At 34.1% G+C, this 23,015-nt stretch overlaps 1 protein-coding gene across 1 annotated transcript in view; it reads left to right on the plus strand.

Moving 5' to 3' along the window:
* The window catches only part of Spata16 (spermatogenesis associated 16), a 228,680-nt gene that overhangs the window by 40,573 nt on the left and 165,092 nt on the right, over positions 1 to 23,015 (plus strand). The window contains exon 2 of the mRNA XM_076868624.2: positions 11,649 to 11,794. Within this exon, the coding sequence (XP_076724739.2) occupies positions 11,649 to 11,794 (146 nt within the window). The remainder of the gene's footprint in view (positions 1 to 11,648; positions 11,795 to 23,015) is intronic.

The raw sequence follows: 23,015 nt of genomic DNA on the forward strand, positions 1-23,015 counted from the left end.
CAAGCCTTTGAAAAAATTCTGTGTGGAAATCAGAAGCCATATTTTTAGAATAAAATCACTGGAAGTTGTAGCAAGAAGTCTACTGAGTTCGTAACCTAAGTACTGAATACTAAGTTTTTTAAAAAATGAATTATTTAAGACAATGATCCTGATGTCGAGGAAATAGAATTTTTTATGTAAAATCACTTCTGGTTTCTGTTACTAGCTGGGGCAAATGACCAGACCTTCTAGCATAGCTTTTAATACCTGTAAAATTGGGGTAATATTACCAGTTTTATCAACTCCATGAAGATAATGAAAATTTAAATATAATTATGTATATTAAAATGCCTTAGAAATTGTAATATTTCGTTACTAATGACTTTTTAATATCTTTCATTTTTAGAGATTGCCTTCTCCATTTCTAATTTAATTTTATCTTATATTGATTCTTTGCTTATTGCTTCTGGTTTAGAATTTGTTCTACATTCTAACTTTTACTATTTTTTGTAATTTTCATTATTTTCTCCAATTCTCTAATCTCTGTTACTTTTTTTTAAAAGAATACTGCTTTTTAAAATTATAAATATTCAGGGGGTAGGTGGGCTCTAAAATCTAAGACAGATTAATGGAGTAGATAAAAGGGATGGGGGAGAAAGAATGGATGGGAAAAATACTGAGGAATGATATTGACCAAATTATAGTTGCCTTCTGTGCATATATAAATGTGTAACAACAAATCTCACCATTATTTATATAATGTACCAATTAAAATATGGAAAAAGTAAAAGAAATAAAAAATTTATATTTTATGTTTTGGTCCAAGAGAACATCTTTAGGATTCACCTCTGGCCTTTCCAGTTTCTCCATCTTTGACCCTAATACTTCTGCGTTTTGATTCTCTGATAGAACTTCATCCCCTACAACAAGGAGGGATACCTTAAACCTGGGCTTATGTGCAATTATAATATTTGTGCCCTGCACAAGAGCTACCCTATGGGGTAGAGACAGTTCTCTGAAGGAGTTTAGTCCTGTAGAATAAGAAAAGAAATTCAGAACATGACAGAACCCCAGGCTTTCATGACTGAGCTCATGGAAATCAACAACAGCAACACGAATTAGTGAGATCATATGTAAAGGGACTGATAAGACAATGCACAAGTGTTGGAATAGAAATGACTAACAAATATACAAAAAGTAGTCTAGCTTTGAAAGTAATCAGGAAAGTCTGTAGTAAAGTGTTTGTTGTTGTTGTTTGTTTGCCTGTTTGTTTTGTTTTTTTCCAATACTGGGGATGTTCTCAGGGCACACTGTGGCTAAGCTACATCCCAGCACTTTTCTTATTTTTTATGTTGAAACATGATCTCACTAATGTGCTGAGGATGGCCTAAAACATGATCTTCCTGCCTCAGCCACTGAGTCACTGAGATTATGGTTATGTGCCACTGCACATGGAAAGTTTTAAAGAATAATAAGCCCATACTTTTCATAACTATGAAAGAGATAGAAATGAAACCCATGTTTCATCCCTGGGATGCAAGGCTGATTCAACATACAGAAATCAATAAATGTAATCCACCACATCAATAGACTTAAAGATAAAAACCATATGATCATCTCGATAGACACAGAAAAACCATTCGACAAACTACAGCATCCCTTTATGTTTCAAACACTAGAAAAACTAGGGATAACAGGAACTTACCTCAACATTGTAAAAGCTTTCTACACTAAGCCTCAGGCCAGCATCATTCTAAACGGAGAAAAATTGAAGGCATTCCCTCTAAAATCTGGAACAAGACAGGGATGCCCTCTCTCACCACTTCTATTCAACATTGTTCTGGAAACACTAGCCAGAGCAATTAGACAGACAAAAGAAATTAAAGGCATAAATATAGGAAAAGAAGAACTTAAACTAGCACTATTTGCTGATGATATGATCCTATACCTAGCAGATCCAAAAAGTTCTGCCAAGAAACTTCTAGAATTAGTAAATGAATTCAGCAAAGTGGCAGGATATAAAATCAACACCCATAAATCAAAGGCTTTCCTGTATATCAGTGACAAATCCTCTGAAATGGAAATGAGAAAAACTACCCCATTCACAATATCCTCAAAAAAAAAAAAAAAAAAAAAAAAACTTGGGAATCAACTTAACAAAGAGGTGAAAGATCTATACAATGAAAACTATAGAACCCTAAAGAGAGAAACGGAAGACCTTAGAAGATGGAAAGATATACCTTGCTCATGGATAGGCAGAATTAATATTATTAAAATGGCCATATTACCTAAAGTACTCTACAGATTCAACACAATTCCGTTCAAAATCCCAATGGCATGCCTCACAAAAATAGAAAAAGCAATTATGAAATTCATCTGGAAAAATAAGAGACCCAGAATAGCTAAAGCAATTCTAAACAGGAGAAGTGAAGCAGGTGGTATAGCTATACCAGATATTAAATTATACTACAGAGCAATAGTAACAAAAACAGCATGGTACTGGCACCAAAACAGGCTGGTAGACCAATGGTAAAGAATAGAGGACACAGAGACCAACCCACAAAATTTAAACTACCTTATATTAGACAAAGGTGCTAAAAGCGTGCAATGGAGAAAGGATAGCATCTTCAACAAATGGTGCTGGGAAAACTGGAAATCCATATGCAACAAAATGAAATTGAATCCCTATGTCTCACCATGCACAAAAGTTAACTCAAAATGGATCAAGGATCTAGGAATCAAACCAGAGACTTTGCGTCTAATAGAAGAAAAAGTAGGCCCTAATCTCCATCATGTGGAGTTCGGCCCCAAGTTCCTTAATAAGATGCCTTAGCACAAGAATTAAAACCAAGAATCAACAAATGGGATGAATTCAAACTAAAAAGTTTTTTCTCAGCAAGAGAAATAATATGTGAAGTGAATAGGGAGCCTACATCCTGGGAACAAATTTTTACCCCTCACACATCAGATAGAGCTCTAATCTCTAGGATATACAAAGAACTCAAAAAGTTAAACAACAAAAAAACAAATAACCCAATCAACAAATGGGCCAAGGACCTGAACAGACACTTCTCAGAAGAGGATATACAATCAATCAATCAACAAATACACGAAAAAATGCTCACCATGGCTAGCAATCAGAGAAATGCAATTAAAACTACTCTACGATATCATCTCACTCCAGTAAGAATGGCAGCCATTATGAAGTCAAAGAACAACAAGTGCTGGCGAGAATGCAGGGAAAAAGGTACACTCATACATTGCTGGTGGGGCTGCAAATTGGTGTAGCCAATTTGGAAAGCAGTGTGGAGATTCCTTGGAAAACTGGGAATGGAACCACCATTTGACCCAGCTATTCCTCTTCTCCGACTATACTCAAAGGACCTAAAAACGGCATACTACAGGGACATAGCACAATTCACAATAGCTAGACTGTGGAGCCAACCTAGATGCCCTTCAATGGATGAATGTATAAAAACAATGTGGCATTTATACAAAATTGAATATTACTCAGCACTAAAAAATAACAAGATCATGGCATTTGCAGGGAAATGGATGGCATCAGAGCAGATTATGCTAAGTGAAATTAGCCAAACCCCCAAAAAACAAATGCTGAATGTCTTCTCTGATATAAGGGAGGTGACTCAAAAAGGGGTAGGGAGGAAGAGCATGAGAAGAAAATTACCCCTAGATAGGGAAGAGAGATGGGAGGGAAAGGGAGGGAGAATGGGAATTGCATGGAAAAGGGAAGGAGACCCCCTTAGTTATATAGAATTCAGGTATGATGATGTGAGGGGGAAAAAAAAGTGGGTCACATTAGATTGGGTAGAGAGAAGTGATGGGAGGGGAGGGGAGAGGAAGGGGGGAATGGAAGGACAGCAGAATAAAATAGACATTATTATTGCTGTGGGTATATATGTGACTGCATGACCAATGTGATTCTTCAACCTGTACACTCAGAAAAATGAGAAATTATATCCCATCTGATTCAAATGTAAAAAAATAATTAATTAATTAATTAATTAATTAAAAAAAGAAATGAAACCCTGAATTTTTTCCTAAAGTAAATACAGAAATAATCAACAAATTTATATATAAGAAAAACTAATATTTTAAATGAGTTGACTATTCATAGACATTAGTAAAAGAACCAAAAAAAGAAAAGGAAAACAAGACAGGGGGAGGGAGGGACAACATAAATGCCAAAATTGATGAATTAAATAAGAGAAGATTAATAAATTAAGAGTTTATTGTCCTTGAAGAAAACAAAAAACACTGCAGGTAATTCTGGTTAAGAAATAAACATAGTAAACAAAACTACATAGTAGCAAGAATGAGCAAGGGGATGGCATATGAAAACACAGGCATTTAAAATGTGCTAAGAATATAATGCTGTCCACTGTAATGACAGATTTTTAAATCTGCATGAAACTGACAATTTCATGGGAAAACAAAAATTAACAAAATTGATGCAAAATACTGAAAACCTGAGTAAAACAATAATTAAGAAAAAAAGAGAGAGATGAAAGGAGCCAAGTTCAGATTTTTTTTTTCAAATATTTATTTTGAAATGATCCAGTGCATTGAAAAAGATGGGAATCTTTCCAGTTTGTCTTACAAAGCTAGCAAAAGCCTGAGACCAAAACGTGATCAACATAAGTCAATAAATTACATATTTGGGAAAATCTATGTATTTATTAAATGAAAATAAGTCAATAAAATTCAGGACAGCCTAATTCTTAAATGAATAAAATTCAGAAGCAAACAGTATACCCATACATATGTCAAATAAATGTAAGAGGATGAGCTAGTAATCAAATTAAGGGAACTGCCATTTTCACCCATATGATTTGCAAAGAATAAATAGATTAAAACATTGCTAATACCTAGTGTGGGTAAGATAGGGAACCAAGAACTTTAATGCTTTGTTGGTAAACGTGTAAAGCTTTTCTGGACAACACTTTCTTGATGTGTATTCTAAAGTGTTTTTTGGATTATATGGTACGTCCGTGATTTAACAGTTCCAATATGTAATAATACACTTTGAAAGAAAGAATATATCAATTTGGATATGACCAAACATAGGCAACGATATATATAAGACTGTTTGATGTACACTATTTATGACACTGAGAAAATTCCTACTGAAGAAATAATTAAATGGGGAGCCATAAAGTTACACAGTCATTTAAAATAATGATATATAATTTAACTAACAATGAAATGTCCATGATATATTCAGATAAACAGACAATAAAAATAATAGAATGGATAATAGTAATACAGATTTATAAATGGATGGCTATAGATGGATAGCCATATAGATATAAGCACATTACGGAGAGAGGAGAGATACAGACAAAGACAGAGAGATATGAACACTAATATCTAACAGTGGCCACTTTAATCATTGATAGTAATATTAATACCAATTTATAAACAGATAGCTAGAGATTAATAGATATCCATGCAGATATATACATACTATGGAGTGAGGAGAGAGACAGAAAAAGAAAGACAGAGATATCCACACTAATATAATAGTGACCACTTTGATAATTGAATAGAGGCTTTTAAAAAAAAACATAATTTCTGAATTATCTAAATTCCAAATAATTTAGTAGAGTTCTTTCCTTGATCTCTGATGAGGAACCAGTTCTCTTTGATGGTTTGTGTTTTAATCTGTTGTGGTGGACACTTATTGAATACAGAAAAAATAATTACTACAAAAATCGAAGTTAAAACAAGACATAAAAAAAACTAATTTTTGTGGTTCAACAGATGTAATATTTCTTTGTTTAATTGCTATAAAAATTTCTAGATGCTTATTATGGGTTTCTGTATCCATCTCATCAGAAATGGTTAGTTCTCTGTATAGCTCCAGTATACTGAATAAAGACAGAAATTGTAGAGTCAATATTTGGGGAAAATCTCACTTACTGACTACATGGGCTGAGCAAGTTACTTAAGTTCACCAAACCTCAGTTTTCTCATCTATATTATGAAAATAATATTTGGTGTAGTTTAACAACCAGTTAAACGAAGTAATAGAGGTGGAGCACTCAGAACATTACCTTTAACATGGTAAACACTATTTAAATATTTGCAGTCATTATCACTAGTATTGATTTTTACATGAAAAAGCACATAGCATTAATAATGAAAATAAAACCAGCGATTTGGCCATGTTAAAACACATTCCAAAATGTGAAAGTGAAAAATCAGACAACCTATATAGAGATGGAAGATGCAATTTAAGAATTGTTTTCTTAAGAAAGAAAATACTACAGTTGGAATATGTCCAATAAATTAAAAATAGGGCTGAAAAAAAAAACTTTTCTAAGTTGGGAAAAAAAGACCCAAATATGCAAACAAAAGATATTACCTTTTTCCAAGCAAAATAGATGAAAATAGAATATATCTGGACAGAAAGTAGCAGTAATTTTGAAATACAGAAACAAAAATACTACTTACGTGGGTAAAGGAAGAAATTTCAACTTAGGAAATTATTTTAAATTATGTGTGGTTTTATCAAAAAAGTTTTCTTTTGGGCTGGGATTGTGGCTCAGTGGTAGAGCGCTCGCCTAGCACGTGCGGGGCCCTGGGTTCGATCCTCAACACCATATAAAAATAAATAAATAAAGGTATTGCGTCCAACTACAACTAAATTTTTCATTTGCTGAAAGAGGACTATTGATATCATGAACTATAATTGTAACATGAGTCTATTTTAATTAACCTGTTCTAATTTTTCAATTAAAAGTGGAAAAAACAAAAGATATGAAGGAACATGAAATCATGTGCAACATATCCTTTATTATGATATAAAACCATGAAAGTATAGAAAGAAATATGTAAAAAATTAATGGCAATTGTGTATGATGCTAGAATTATGGATAACTTTCTCTTCATCTTTATTTATGTGGTAATTTCTAAAAAGAAATGAAAATCTTAAAATTACTTATTGGATGATGACATATATCTACATCTGTAGATATTTGATAACTCAAATATTGCTATGTTCTTCAAGATTTATTGCTCTCTCCTAAATCTTGACAGAGTACTCAAAATTATGTTCCAGGAATATACTAGACAAATACTCATCATAAAATATTCAAATAATTTTCTAATACCAAAATATTCTAATAATCAAATATTCTAATAGCAATATAAATCTTGTTAATTATAACCCTAATTAAAGAAAAAATATATGTCAGCATTTGTTAGAATGTGACCACAAGATAATACCATTGATTATTTCTGCTGTGTCTTTAAATGACCCTTGGAATTTCTTTGTGAACAATTTCTAAAAATGGATTTGATATTTAGTACTTAAAACAACTCTGAGAAACCCAAGAAAACATGTTTTATAACTCTAAAGTCTCATTATCTTATTGTTTTCAGAAAATTATCAAATATTTTTATGAAATATATATCATTTTATTAACTTTTTTTTTTTTTTTTTGGTATTGGGGACTGAACCCAGAGATGCTTAACCACTGAGCAACATCCCCAGTCCTTTTTTTATTTTTACTTTATTTAGACATCATGTCTTCCTGAGTTGATAAGGCCTTGCTAAATTACTGAGGCTGGCTTTGAACTTGTGATCCTCATGCCTCAGGCTCCTGTGCCACTAGGATTACAGGCATGTGCCACCATGCCTGGCATCTTCTTATTGAAAGTTCAGTTTATAATTCTAATTTATTACTGAAGTCTCATTTTAATATATAACTTCTCATTAAAACAATTAGAAGTGTTTCACCTGCATTTCCCCCTAAATATTATACTTTTAATATGCCCAAACCTTATTCAAAAATGCTTTAAGTTTCCTTTTGAAACAAAAATTAACTCATAATATTATTTTTCCTAATTCAAAATCTTTTTACTGATATTCAATTTCAGGTAACTTAAAAGTTTTTATTCCCTTAGGTCCATGACTTACCAAAGATTTTTTAAAGAGTCTAGTTTTAGACAAACAGAAGTTGAACACAGTCTCTCTGCATTCACACTAGTCCACTCTATGTTAAAGTCGTTCCGTCTTCTAGAGAATTAACTTCTCAATTCATGAAAATGTGTCCATAGAAATTTTAAAATTCCAAAACTATATGGAATGATTTTCAAGATTCTGATATCAGCATTCTGTCTATTTACCTATAATTCTGCCTTTAAGCTCAACATTTTTAAAGCATTTTCCCTATTGCCAAGCCCATTTCAAAGATTTACTACTTTGGAAGATAACAAATAAAGCAATCTTTGATAAAATCATTAACGTTCTCAGTCTTATAATACTCAATTGATAAAGCAAGATTACCACAAATACACATAAAGCCTATCCACCAGGCTATCTGTGTTCCCATTTTATTCTGAAATGAAAAATCATTCTTGTCTTTCACTAATGTGTTATAGTTTGGACTCATGAAGTATTTTCATTTGTTTATTAAGATTGATGACTTTTATTCCTTTTTGGACCTTGAATCTCACAGAAATGAAGAGATTTCAGATGTTAGTAGATCAGGCATTTATTCTTCACTTTCTCTTAGTGCTCATAGAAAAAGTTTGTAATATCTAAAATCTGAAGGTCAGATTCCTCTTGCCATGAAGGATCTGAATGTCCTCATGAAAACTATTCTCTGAATAGCCTTGTATATTCAACTCAAAAAATGTGTGCTTGTGAAAGGAGACTTATCCACACCATAAAATCAGAGAATAACGTGTACAGGAAGACACAAATAACACATAATGATGCATGAATCGTTTCATTTTTTTGGTTAAGATTTTATTCAAAGTTTTGGGTATTTAAGACTTGGAGAAAAATGCTGATTTCACTTAAGAAATAAAGAAGAAGAGGTGTTATGCTTTGGCTATGAGGTATTATCCCAAAGGTCATGTATGAGACAGTGCAAGGATTTTCAGAGGTCAAATGATTAGATTATGAGAGATATGACCTAATCAGTGGATAAAAACTGGGCAGTAACTGTAGGCAGGTAGGTTATAACTAGAGGGAGTAAGTCACTGGAGGTATGCCTCTGGGGTTTATATTTTGTCCTGTGTGAGCAGAGTGCCCCACCCTTCTTCTTCCCGGTTGCCGTGTTCTGAGCTGCTTTCTTTCACCCTGCCCTTCTGCCATGATATTCTGCCTTACTTTGGGCCCAGAGTTATGGAGTCGGCCAACCATGGACTGAAACTTTAAAACCATCAACCAAAATAAACTTTACTCTCTGTAGGTTGTTCTTGTAAGTCTTTTGTTCATAGTGATGAAAAGATTGCTAAAATAGAAAGTTTTCAATTTTAATGCTATGAGACATTAATAAAGAAAAAACACATTAAATATTAGTAATTTTGTTTTCTACTTTGTGTTTCATAGTTATCCCATACATTTTTTTTTTTGAAAACTGTGTGCTTATGCATTTCCAGGTCCAATAGTATCATATTGATAGGAGAGAGGAAATGGTGTCTCAAGCTGTCATATATAGACTATAAAGCTTTATAAAATTATGTGTTAAAGTCTACTTACAACCACATTTGCTGGTTCTGATGTCAGACTCTCAGATATAGTTGCTAAATATGTGTTAAATGTCTTTTCACTTTTATTAGCAATCTCATTGGTTAATCCAAACATAGCATTGACTGAGGTTATTTCCATGGTATCATGCACAAATAATCTCTTTTTTATTTTTCAAAATAATTGAGAGAAACTTTGTTTTTTTGGTACTAAGAATTGAACTTGGGGTGCCTAATCACTGAGTCACATTCTCACCCCACTCCTTTTTCATATTTTATTTTGAGACAGGGTCTCACACAGTTGTTTAGGTTAGGGCCTTGCTAAATTGCCGAGGCTGGCTTTGAATTTGAACTCACAAATTTCCTGTCTCAGCCTCGCAAACCTCTGGGAAAATAGGTGTGAACCACTGCACCCAGTTTATAATGTTTTATGTATAGCACTTATAAAAACATGAATAAAAGTTAATACTTATATGAAGAATAATATGTAGGTAAAACCCCATTTGATTATATATATATATATATATATATATATATGTGTGTGTGTGTGTGTGTGTGTACGCTACAGGAAAGGAATAATAACATATAGCTAAACGGCTACTATTATCAATAAAAGATTACTATGACAATGGAAATAGAAAAGGAATAGAAAACAAAAATTTGCACAGAGCTTAAAATTTCCAAAATTTATGAAAAAGGTCAAATTAGTGGTTTTAAATTATGAAAACAGCAATTTTGGGCTGGAAATTAATAGTAAATGCTCAATAAATATTTATTGATTAATGAATAAATTGAAATTTTTATCTATCAAGATGGCAAAACGTTGTAAAATAATATAAATCCATGGAATTAATATGATATCCAAAGAAAAGATAATAGCATTCAATAACTCCCAATTTATTACTATAATTATTGAGTGTGTTGGGGCTGGGATTGCGGCTCAGCGGTAGAGCGCTCGCCTAGCACGGGCCGGACCCGAGTTCGATTATTAGCACCACATTAAAAAAAAAAAAAAAAAAAGGCATTGTGTTGTGTCCATCTACAAAAAAGATTCTCTCTCTCTCTCTCTCTCTCTCTCTTCCTTTAAAAAAAACTAGTGCAAAAACTAGTCATTCTCAAATAACTCAAACTGCATTTTAAAAAATTAACAGTAGTGCTAATGTACATGGCAAGTCAGTCTTAAGACAGTCTATAACAGAAAAAAATATTTTGAACTTTGTCATTTAAACAAAGAGGATTTAGAATACAAGAAATTTTATATTAATTTATATACACAAATTGTTATTACTTCCTAATATTGCTCTCTCTGGTGAGAACATTTCCCCCAGTATAAGCACAGATGTATGTAGAAGAGAGCAAACAATAAAGTATCCTGAATAAGTCTCATGAACAGACGATGGGGTTTCTTCTTTCCCATCAATCTTCATTCCAAGGAACAGTAGAAAAGTCTGAGGGGGGGGAAATGCTGGTACACTCTTGTCATATTATTGATACTTCTTAATGTTTGGGGTTCTCTCAAAAAATTATTATTTTATTTTCTTCCTCTATAGTTTATCTATGTTGCCCAGAAACCATTGACTTCCTGGAATTTTTATTAAGAATTCCACATTCTTGCCATGTTTTTCAAATACCGTGGCCTCTGCCAATAAATTCTTATAAATTTTCACTTCTTTTCTTTCAATAATATCCTAGAGAATATGATTCAGGCTCAAATTAATCACCGATCATGTTAATGGCTCCTAGGAGTTTACTTCCGATACCCCTTATTATATTAAATCAAACTTGATAGTGTGCTAGATCATTGCTCAGCTGGGTTTTCAGAAAAGCACTGGTATTTAATATGATTTATGCCTAGTTTTCTGTTAATAACTTTGCTTATTGTGTGCATTATTTTTAAAACAGACATTCTTAGCAAATGGGTACTCCTTTAAACTGTATCATACTTTTAAAATATTATATAGGAAACATTTTACAGTAAAATGTATCACTTATTTTGTATTATAGTCACATAATAGTAAACAGGAACAATTTATTTAATTTACAATGAAAAACATTAATATTTTATTTATAGTTGGAAAAGTATGCATACATGTGTATGTTTTGTTTACTTAAAAGATAAATTATGTGACAAGATTTTTAGGAAATTTAATGTGTTCTATTTTTTAAAGCTTTGCAGCAAAGGGGCAGCTCTGGGAAAACCTTTTGAATCATCTGCTGAAGATATAGCAAGCGTGGCAAGTTTCATTGAGACAAAGCTTGTTACCTGCTATCTTCGGATGAGGAAACCTGACCTTGCTCTGAATCATGCACACAGGTAAAATGAAATGCTACTAACCACAAGGAAATACTATCCATGCAAGGACAGGGAACTGTCAGAGCTTGTCTGATCACCTTCTATTTTATTTCAAGTTAAAGATAAAACCAAAAAATTATATACTGCTCCATTTATGAAAATCTACATAAAACATGGAGACAGCAAAGGGGATCTCAAAACCTAATGGGAGAAATAAATACATAACCAACTTTAATAATGCAGGGCAAAATAAAAAAGCAGATAACTATAGTATCACATTACCACAGATAAAAAGGAGAGAGAGATGCAGGTGAGAAAGGGAAGGAATATTGAAGGGTAAAAAGTGTTTTTGAAATGTAAGAACAGATGGGGAATGGCAGAAGGATGTTCTGACTGTGAAGTATCAGACACGACTTGAAAGTTCGTGGTTTGTTTGGTGATAACACAGCTGATTCAAAGGATGCTGGAAGCCTTTGGACAGCTTTCCAAAGGGGTGAAATACTTTTTATCTATGTTCTTAAAGATTCCCTTTTCATATTTATAACCTTCTTGAGAATTCTGTATCATATTATCATGTAGCTTCCTAGAATTTCCATGATTACCTGGCCTATTTTTTTTTTATAAAAAAGGATCCTGTCCTATGTCCTATTTCTAAGGTCCTGCTCTTATCAGTAACAATCAGTTTTAATCTGTAGCACAGATAAAGTGATTATGTTATGCCTTTCAAATAATCCTTTCCTTAAAATTATGAAGCCTTTATCCCTCCCTGCCCAACTTTGAGCAATTTGCCTAGAACTTTGTGTTGTCCTTTTTCTGATCTCAGGTCCTCATACTTCTTTTAACAAAATGGCAATACTATTATCCCTATGAAAATGTAATTGCTTTGTTAATGTTAGGAGATATAATTATCAGTTATATTGAGACCCTTAGGTAAGTAAGAAATCTGCTAATATGGTAAAAGTCATTTGAAACTCACATCAACTGGGATATAAATGTTCAACCCAGGATTTTTTACTACCCTAATAGAGGTCTTGATCTGATATCAAAAACCTACAGACAACAAAACCACTTTGAAATTCAGTAGATAACCTACTTGAAAGAAATTCTCCTGCTTAAGTAAACTACAGAAACTAAAGACATATTCTCTTTGATGCCAAAAGAAAATTCTGCTTTCTATATATCTAGCAACATTTTATGCATCCATAGTTTCCAAATCAATGTCAGGATATCTGGTTTGTCAAAGAATTGAACTTCATTTCCATTTAAAAGAAGCAGTATTAGAAAGGTAACATATATTTCAAAATGTCAAAATATTGTAATATCTGGGCTACTAGGGTGGCTTGGAGCACAATGGGAAAGCTAATCAAAATTAAGACTAGTCCAAAAACTATCTATAGGCACACAGAAACAATAATAAGTTGAGATGCACTGCAATTATATGACACCTTCTCCATGACTTTCATCACACTCAAAAGGACCACCACTATAGCTTACATTTTAAGGAAAGTATCTCCTGGATATCAGAATATTTTGATGGGTTTTTGAATCACATTTAGTAATAAAAGCCTCAAATGATATGAATTTTGATTTTCTCAAATCAAGATTCAATTCAGTTTATTAAAAATGAGTTCTGGGAAGGAAGGATCACTCAAATATAAGATACTGTTTCAGTCAGCTGTTTCAACACTGTGAATGACAGACCCAACCAGAACAACTGTAGAGGAGGAAAAGTTTATTTGAGGGCTTATGATTTTAGAGATCTTAGTCCATAGAAGGTTGACTGCATTCCTCAGGACTCTGGGTGAGGCAGAACTTCATGGTGGAAGTGTGACAGAGGAAAGCAGCTCACCTGATTGATGATCAGAAAGCAATGAGAGAGAGAGAGAGATCTCACTTGCCAGATACAAAATATAGACCCCAAAGCCACACCCTCAATACACCACTCCTCCAGCCACAACACACCTGCCTTTAGTTACCACTCAATTAATCCCATCAGGTGATTAATTCACTGAATGGTTTAAGGCTATGACCACATCATTTCTTCTCTGAACCTTCATGCATTTCTTCATATGTGAGATTTGGGAGACACTTCTCATCCAAACCATAACAGATAAAATTCGAATATAAGAACAATAAGATGCTACTATCTCTAAAAATGCACAGACAGCTACAATAGGTTCATTGTTTAGAATTAGAAAACTTCTGTCTTAAAGCTAAGAGTGCTATTCCAAGACCTCTAGAACTATTTAGGAAAAGAAATATAATGATAGATAGTAATATGATCTTCCCTATTATGTTAATATTAACTTTGATATACTTTTTTTATGCTATAAACTAATTTTTACTTCTATTTCCAAGTTGAACACTAAGTAATAAATGCAAATCAATAGAGGTTAAACAGTCAATTCATACAATTAATAATGCACCAAGAGAAATAAATCATTTTTCTGTACTTGCTATAGTGCAAAACTATAGAAGTCAGTGCGGATGATTTTCATATTAAAGCATTTCCAAATATCCTAGACATAAAAACAGAGTCTGAAGTATAATCAATAAATATATTTCATAATAAATTAATCAGGATATTTAGTCTATAAATAGCTTATAACCATTAGTTATACAAAGAATTCAAAATTCTGCTTTTGTATTATAACCACATTGTGATAGTTGATACCAATCATGCATCAAAATTAAAATATTCCTTTTTTGCATTTATTTGCATTTGCTGAAGCATCCTTTCTTTAATTTTATGTAAATGCAAGGTCTACTGCATATTTTTAGGAGACCTGTTAACAAAAAAAATTAGCTTAAAAATAATCATGTAGTTTTGCTTGTGATGAGAATAAACATATTGTTTTGTCATGCAGAAGGCTTCAAGAACCATAACTTTATGGTTTTAAGATCAACAAAAACACATTTTGAAATTAATCAGTTAGGTCACCAGTTAAATAATAAAAATTACAATATTAGTGATACAAAATCTTTAGAAAAAAATTGTTATCAATAACGGGTTTTTTTTTCTTATAACAAATCTGAGATGACAAATTCAGTTATCACTTTTTACTTCAACCAAAGTGCTGCCTGGACCCACCAGTGAAGCACATCAACTCTGCATTCATTTCATCAAACTAGTGCCACTGTTTATCAGTTGGTGTTTTGAACTTCCCTAAGTCTGATTCCTAATTACAGCTGTCTTATCAAAGATGGAAATCCTGCTATAATTCTTTTCCTATCATGTAATTATATTTTGATGTGCTTAATTATGAAGATTCTAATGATGCATGTCACTTTTTGTATATTCCTTACCTCTAGTTTTTGTTAGAGAATTTTGTTGCCACAAGATGGCAGACAAGATGAAGTCTAGTTCCAAATATGTAGAAAGATTCTATTTTTAACAGTGTAAAAAATGGTGGTATGTGCATTCATTTATTCATTCAAAAAGTTATCTATTAAATCACCACCAAGAGCCCATTAATGTGTTGGACACTGGAAAGACATTTATAATTACACAGAAAATACATGGTATTTATACATCAGCCACAGTAGCAAACAAAATGTAAAAAAATATATATATATATTAAATAATATTAAATGTTTGAGATAGAGATACATACTCTGATAGAAATAAACATAATTTCATGATGCAGCAACAACACAATATGTTGAATCAGAACACAGAGTATAGATTCAGACTTAGGCTCAAATTCTGACTCTGCTACTCACTAGTTATCCTGAATTTAATTTTCCATAAGATTAGGCTTATAATAAAAGTACCTACTCCATAAACATCATCTCACAAGATTTTGTGGAAATTAAATATAAATTAAATATAAATCCATGGATTTTTAAATTCCAGATATGACTGCTTTACTAGTACTGGACCATTATTCTAACTATAAACAACTATAAAACTGGACAAAATATAGGAAGCAATAATTCTCAAGCATTGGACAATGTTCAGAACAGAACTGATTCTTGAAAGAAGAGAAATACATGTTGTGAATGCCACAATTCTCTCATCTTTTACTGGTTTATTTTTCTACTCAAATTCAGGGATATGGAGACCCACATTGAACAGTAGTAGTCTTGCTGAACTGAGGAGGAAGGGAACTGAATACAAGTCTTCCCACAAAGCTACCATTTAGAAGGAATGTTCCCAAAGAAGAAGTAGCAGCATGAAAGGGTTGATGAGCATAATCTGCATAAGGATTTACTGCACGTTCTTAACCAAAATTGAGACAATCATGTGAGGAATGAGATTCCATGTAGCAGAGATTGTTTGCTACATAACTAAATGCTAAATGGAAATACTAGATGAATGCAGGACTGAGAGATGTTATATTATTAGAGTAAAGAGACCCTACTGAGCACCGCAGGCATTTAGTAAAGACCCCCAAAATCATGCTTTACAAATAAGGACCATGAGCTACAGAAAGATTAAACCTTAGAATTAAGCTCAAAGCCAAAATAGACATGCACTAAAAAAAAATTAAATCCAAGCTAGTTAAAAACAAGAGTATCTACCACTTGATTTTCTAACAGAAAATAAAAATCTTGGATGTTTTCAAGGAAATTTTATAATCCAGATTCCCTATAAGAATTCATCCAAAATATTCAGCATAAAATTTAAAATTATTATTTGTGCAAAGAAGTAGGAAAATGAGACTGATAATTAAGAAAATAATCCTTCCATAGAAATAGACCTCAAGGTGACACCGAAGTTGGACTTGGTAACAAGACTTCAACAAAATTATGAAAATATGTTTAAACACCTTAGAATAGAAATGGTCACAATTAGTTAAAAAATGAATCTCAACAGAAAAATGGAAACTATAGACAATAACAAAAAAGAGATTTAGTATATGATAATAAAATGTTTGAAAGAAATACTTATTAGTTGACTATAACATCAGGTTGGAAATTGCTTAAGAATCGTTATGAACATGGAGACAAATCAATAGAAATTACCCAAAATGAAGAACAGAGAGAGAAAAAGAGATTTTAAAAAATTAGCCAATGCATCAGTGACCTGCTCTCAGGTATATTAAAAACAATATGACATTGTTTTTATTAAAGTCATTAAAGTTATTAAATGTTATTAAACTTTTATTAAAGTTATTAAAGTCACAGAGGGAAAGGAAAGAGAATGAAATATAAAAAATAATTTCTGAAATTTCCCAAAAAACAGTGAACCTCAGTTAAGATGAATATAAAGAGAACCATATTAGGTTAATATATATATATATTTTATTCAGGTCCTTGGCCCATTTATGTAGGCTCTCTATTCACCTCACAGATTGTTTCTTTTTTTTTTTTTAATTAATTTTTATTATAGGTTGTTCAAAACATTACATAGTTCTTGATATATCATATTTCACACTTTGATTCAAGTGGGATATGAGCTCCCATTTTTACCCCATATACAGATTGCAGAATCACTTCAGTTGCACAACCATTGATTTACATATTGCCATTCTGGAGTCTGTTGTATTCTGTGCCTTTCCTATCCTCTACTATCCCCCCTCCCCCCTCCCCTCCCCTCTTCTCTCTCTACCCCCTCTACTGTAATTCATTTCTCCCCCTTATAATTTCCCTCCTTTCCCCTCACTTCCTCTTGTATGTAATTTTGTATACCCCTGAGGGTCTCCTTCCATTTACATGCAATTTCCCTTCTCTCTCCCTTTCCCTCCCACCCCTCATCCCTGTTTAATGTTAATCTTCTTCTCATGCTCTTCGTCCCTACTCTGTTCTTAGTTACTCTCCTTATATCAAAGAAGACATTTGGCATTTGTTTTTAAGGGATTGGCTAGCTTCACTTAGCATAATCTGCTCTAATGCCATCCATTTCCCTCCAAATTCTATGATTTTGTCATTTCTTAATGCAGAGTAATACTCCATTGTGTATAAATGCCACATTTTTTTTATCCATTCGTCTATTGAAGGGCATCTAGGTTGGTTCCACAGTCTTGCTATTGTGAATTGTGCTGCTATGAACATGGATGTAGCAGTGTCCCTATAGTGTGCTCTTTTTAGGTCTTTGGGGAATAGACCGAGTAGTGGAATAGCTGGATCAAATGGTGGTTCCATTCCGAGCTTTCCAAGAAATCTCCATACTGCTTTCCAAATTGGCCGCACCAATTTGCAGTCCCACCAGCAATGTACAAGAGTACCCTTTTCCCCACATCCTCACCAGCACTTGTTGCTGTTTGACTTCCTAATGGCTGCCAATCTTACTGGAGTGAGATGGTATCTTAGGGTGGTTTTGATTTGCATTTCTCTGACTGCTAGAGATGGTGAGCATTTTTTCATATACTTGTTGATTGATTGTATGTCCTCCTCTGAGAAATTTCTGTTCAGGTCCTTGGCCCATTTGTTGATTGGGTTATTCGTTATCTCATTGTCTAATTTTTTTAGTTCTTTGTATATTCTGGATATTAGGGCTCTGTCTGAAGTGTGAGGAGTAAAGATTTGTTCCCAGGACGTAGGCTCCCTATTTACCTCTCTTATTGTTTCTTTTGCTGAGAAAAAACTTTTTAGTTTGAGTAAGTCCCATTTGTTGATTCTAGTTATTAACTGTTGTGCTATGGGTGTCCTATTGAGGAATTTGGAGCCCGACCCCACAGTATGTAGATCATAGCCAACTTTTTCTTCTATCAGACGCCATGTCTCTGATTTGATATCAAGTTCCTTGATCCACTTTGAGTTAACTTTTGTGCATGGCGAGAGAAAGGGATTCAGTTTCATTTTGTTGCATATGGATTTCCAGTTTTCCCAACACCATTTGTTGAAGATGCTATCCTTCTTCCATTGCATGCTTTTAGCCCCTTTATCAAATATAAGATAGTTGTAGTTTTGTGGATTGGTTTCTGTGTCCTCTATTCTGTACCATTGGTCCACCTGCCTGTTTTGGTACCAGTACCATGCTGTTTTTGTTACTATTGCTCTGTAGTATAGTTTGAAGTCTGGTATAGCTATACCGCCTGATTCACATTTCCTGCTTAGAATTGTTTTTGCTATTCTGGGTCTTTTATTTTTCCATATGAATTTCATGATTGCTTTCTCTATTTCTACAAGAAATGCCGTTGGGATTTTGATTGGCATTGCATTAAACCTATAGAGAACTTTTGGTAATATCGCCATTTTGATGATGTTACTTCTACCTATCCATGAACAGGGTATATTTTTCCATCTTCTAAGATCTTCTTCTATTTCTCTCTTTAGGGTTCTGTAGTTTTCATTGTATAAGTCTTTCACCTCTTTTGTTAGGTTGATTCCCAAGTATTTTATTTTCTTTGAGGATATTGTGAATGGGGTGGTTGTCCTCATTTCCATTTCAGAGGATTTGTCACTGATATACAGGAATGCCTTTGATTTATGCGTGTTGATTTTATAGCCTGCCACTTTGCTGAATTCATTTATTAGCTCTAATAGTTTCTTTGTAGACCCTTTTGGGTCTGCTAGGTATAGAATCATGTCATCTGCAAATAGTGATAATTTGAGTTCTTCTTTTCCTATTTTTATGCCTTGAATTTCTTTCGTCTGTCTAATTGCTCTGGCCAGTGATTCGAGAACTATGTTGAACAGAAGTGGTGAGAGAGGGCATCCCTGTCTTGTTCCAGATTTTAGAGGGAATGCCTTCAGTTTTTCTCCATTCAGAATGATGCTAGCCTGAGGCTTAGCATAGATTGCTTTTACAATGTTGAGGTATGTTCCTGTTATCCCTAGTTTTTCTAGAGTTTTGAACATAAAGGGATGCTGTACTTTGTCGAATGCTTTTTCCGCATCTATCGAGATGACCATATGGTTCTTATTTTTAAGCCTGTTGATGTGGTGAATAACATTTATTGATTTCCGTATATTGAACCAACCTTGCATCCCAGGGATAAATCCTACCTGATCATGGTGCACAATTTTTTTGATATGTTTTTGTATCCGGTTCGCCAGAAGTTTATTGAGGATTTTTGCATCTAGGTTCATTAGAGATATTGGTCTGTAGTTTTCTTTCTTTGAAGTGTCTTTGTCTGGTTTAGGAATCAGGGTGATGTTGGCCTCATAGAATGAATTTGGAAGTTCTCCCTCTTTTTCTATTTCCTGAAATAGCTTGAAAAGTATTGGTATTAGTTCCTCTTTAAAGGTTTTGAAAAACTCTGCTGTATACCCATCCGGTCCTGGGCTTTTCTTAGTTGGTAGTCTTTTGATGGTATCTTCTATTTCCTCAATTGATATTGGTCTGTTTAGGTTGTCAATATCTTCCTGACTCAATCTGGGCAAATCATATGACTTAAGAAATTTATCGATGCCTTCACTATCTTCTATTTTATTGGAGTATAAGGATTCAAAATAATTTCTGATAATCTTCTGTATTTCTGAAGTGTCTGTTGTGATATTGCCTTTTTCATCCCGTATGCTGGTAATTTGAGTTCTCTCTCTTCTTCTCTTTGTTAGCGTGGCTAAGGGTCTGTCGATTTTATTTATTTTTTCAAAGAACCAACTTTTAGTTTTCTCAATTTTTTCAATTGTTTTTTTCGTTTCGATTTCATTAATTTCAGCTCTGATTTTAATTATTTCTTGTCTTCTACTTCTTTTGCTGTTGTTTTGCTCTTCTTTTTCTAGGATTTTGAGTTGAAGTATTAGATCATTTATTTGTTGGTTTTTTCTTTTTTTAAGGAATGAACTCCAAGCAATAAATTTTCCTCTTAGAACTGCTTTCAATGTGTCCCATAGATTCCGATACGTTGTGTCTGTGTTTTCATTTATCTCTAAGAATTTTTTAATTTCCTCCTTGATGTCTTCTATAACCCATTGATCATTCAGTAACCTATTGTTCATTCTCCAAGTGATGCATGATTTTTCCTTACTTCTTTTATCGTTAATTTTCAATTTCATTCCATTATGATCAGATAAGATGCATGGTATTATCTCTACTCCTTTATATTGTCTAAGAGTTGCCCTGTGACATAATATATGATCTATTTTTGAGAAGGATCCATGTGCTGCTGAGAAAAAAGTGTAACTGCTTGATGTTGGGTGGTATATTCTATATATGTCAATTAAGTCTAGGTTATTAATTGTGTTATTGAGCTCTATAGTTTCCTTATTCAACTTTTGTTTGGAAGATCTGTCCAGTGGTGAGAGAGGTGTGTTGAAGTCTCCCATGATTATTGTATGGTGGTCTATTAGACTCTTGAACTTGAGAAGAGTTTGTTTGATGAACATAGCTGCACCATTGTTTGGGGCATATATATTTATGATTGTTATGTCTTGTTGGTTTATGGTTCCCTTGAGAAGTATGTAGTGTCCCTCTTCATCCCTTTTGATTAACTTTGGCTTGAAATCTATTTTATTTGATATGAGTATGGACACTCCTGCTTGTTTCCGAAGTCCATATGAGTGATATGATTTTTCCCAACCTTTCACCTTCAGTCTATGTATGTCTTTTCCTATCAAATGCGTCTCCTGAAGGCAGCATATTGTTGGGTCTTGTTTAGTGATCCATTCTGCTAGCCTGTGTCTCTTAATTGGTGAGTTTAAGCCATTAACATTCAGAGTTATTATTGAGATATGGGTTGTTCTTCCAGCCATATTTGTTTATTTATGTTACTAAACATGGTTTGTTTTCCTCTTTGATTATTCCCCCCCACCTTTACTGTACTACCTCCCGCTGTTGGTTTTCATTGATATTTTCCATTTCCTCTTCCTGTAATATTTTGCCGAGGATGTTTTGAAGAGATGGTTTTCTAGCTGCAAATTCTTTTAACTTTTGTTTATCATGGAAGGTTTTAATTTCATCTTCCATCCTGAAGCTTAATTTCGCGGGATACACAATTCTTGGTTGGAACCCATTTTCTTTCGGTGTTTGAAATATGTTATTCCAGGATCTTCTAGCTTTCAGAGTCTGTGTTGAAAGATCAGCTGTTATCCTGATTGGTTTACCCTAAATGTAATCTGCTTCCTTTCTCTTGTAGCTTTTAAAATTCTCTCCTTATTCTGTATGTTGGGCATCTTCATTATAATGTGTCTAGGTGTGGATCTCTTATGATTTTGCACATTCGGCGTCCTGTAGGCTTCTAGGATTTGGGATTCTGTCTCATTCTTCAAGTCTGGGAAGTTTTCTCGTATTATTTCGTTGAATAGATTGCTCATTCCTTTGGTTTGGACCTCAATACCTTCCTGTATCCCCATGACTCTTAAGTTGGGTCTCTTTATGTTATCCCATATTTCTTGAATGTTCTGCTCATGGTTTCTTAACAGCTTTGCTGAGCTGTCTATGTTCTTCTCCAGTTGAAATACTTTCTCTTCATTGTCTGATGTTCTATCTTCTAAGTGTTCTACTCTGCTGGTAGTATTCTCAATTGAGTTTTTAAGTTGGTTTATTGTTTCCTGCATTTCCAGGATTTCTGTTTGTTTGTTTTTTATAACCTCTATCTCCCTGTATAATTGATCTTTAGCTTCTTGGATTTGTTTATGTAATTGATTGTCAAAGTGGTCGAAGTGGTCTTTCATTGTCTGATTTTGCTGTCTAATGTCTTCCTTGAGACTCCAGATCATCTGAAGCATGTATATCCTGAATTCTTTATCTGACATTCCATCTGCTGCAGATATTACCTCTTCTAAAGTTGAGTTGACCTGCATTGCTTGTGGTCCTTTCTTTCCTTGTCTTTTCATACTGATCGCGTTTCTTTCTGCTTGGTGAAACTGTTGTGTTATTGATTTTTCCCCCTATATATTTATATTGCTCTTGTATAGCTGCAAAATCTCCCTCGCAGGCTTTGGCGGTGGCTCTGCCCCTCCTCCAATTGAGGCAATGTGCCTACCACGCCAGGAGGCCGCTGTACCTGTACTTTCGATGGGCCTGTTCTTTCGGTGGTCACAGGTCCGCCTATCTTGCAGGCGTGAGCAGCGGCTTTGCCCCTCCGCTGGCCACTAGGCCTGTTCTGTCTGTCGGTTGCAGGTCTGTCTACCTAAAAGGCGCTGGTGGCGGCTCTGCCCCTCCCCCGACCGGGGCGATGTATCTGGCGGGCCACTGGGCCTGTTTTGTCGGTGGTCACGGTTCCGCCTACCTTGCACGCGCGTGGAGCAGCTGTGTCCCTCCGAGAGTTGCTGGGCCTGACCTGCCGGTGGGTGGCAAGTGCGCCTACCTTGCAGGCGCGGGGGTGGCTCTGCCGTTCCGCGGGTCACTGGGCCTGATCTGCTGGTGAGTCGCAGGTCTGCCTACCTTGCAGGCGCCCGGTGGCTCTGCCCC

This window comes from Callospermophilus lateralis, chromosome 10 (assembly GCF_048772815.1).
Source record: "Callospermophilus lateralis isolate mCalLat2 chromosome 10, mCalLat2.hap1, whole genome shotgun sequence".
NCBI lineage: Eukaryota > Metazoa > Chordata > Mammalia > Rodentia > Sciuridae > Callospermophilus > Callospermophilus lateralis.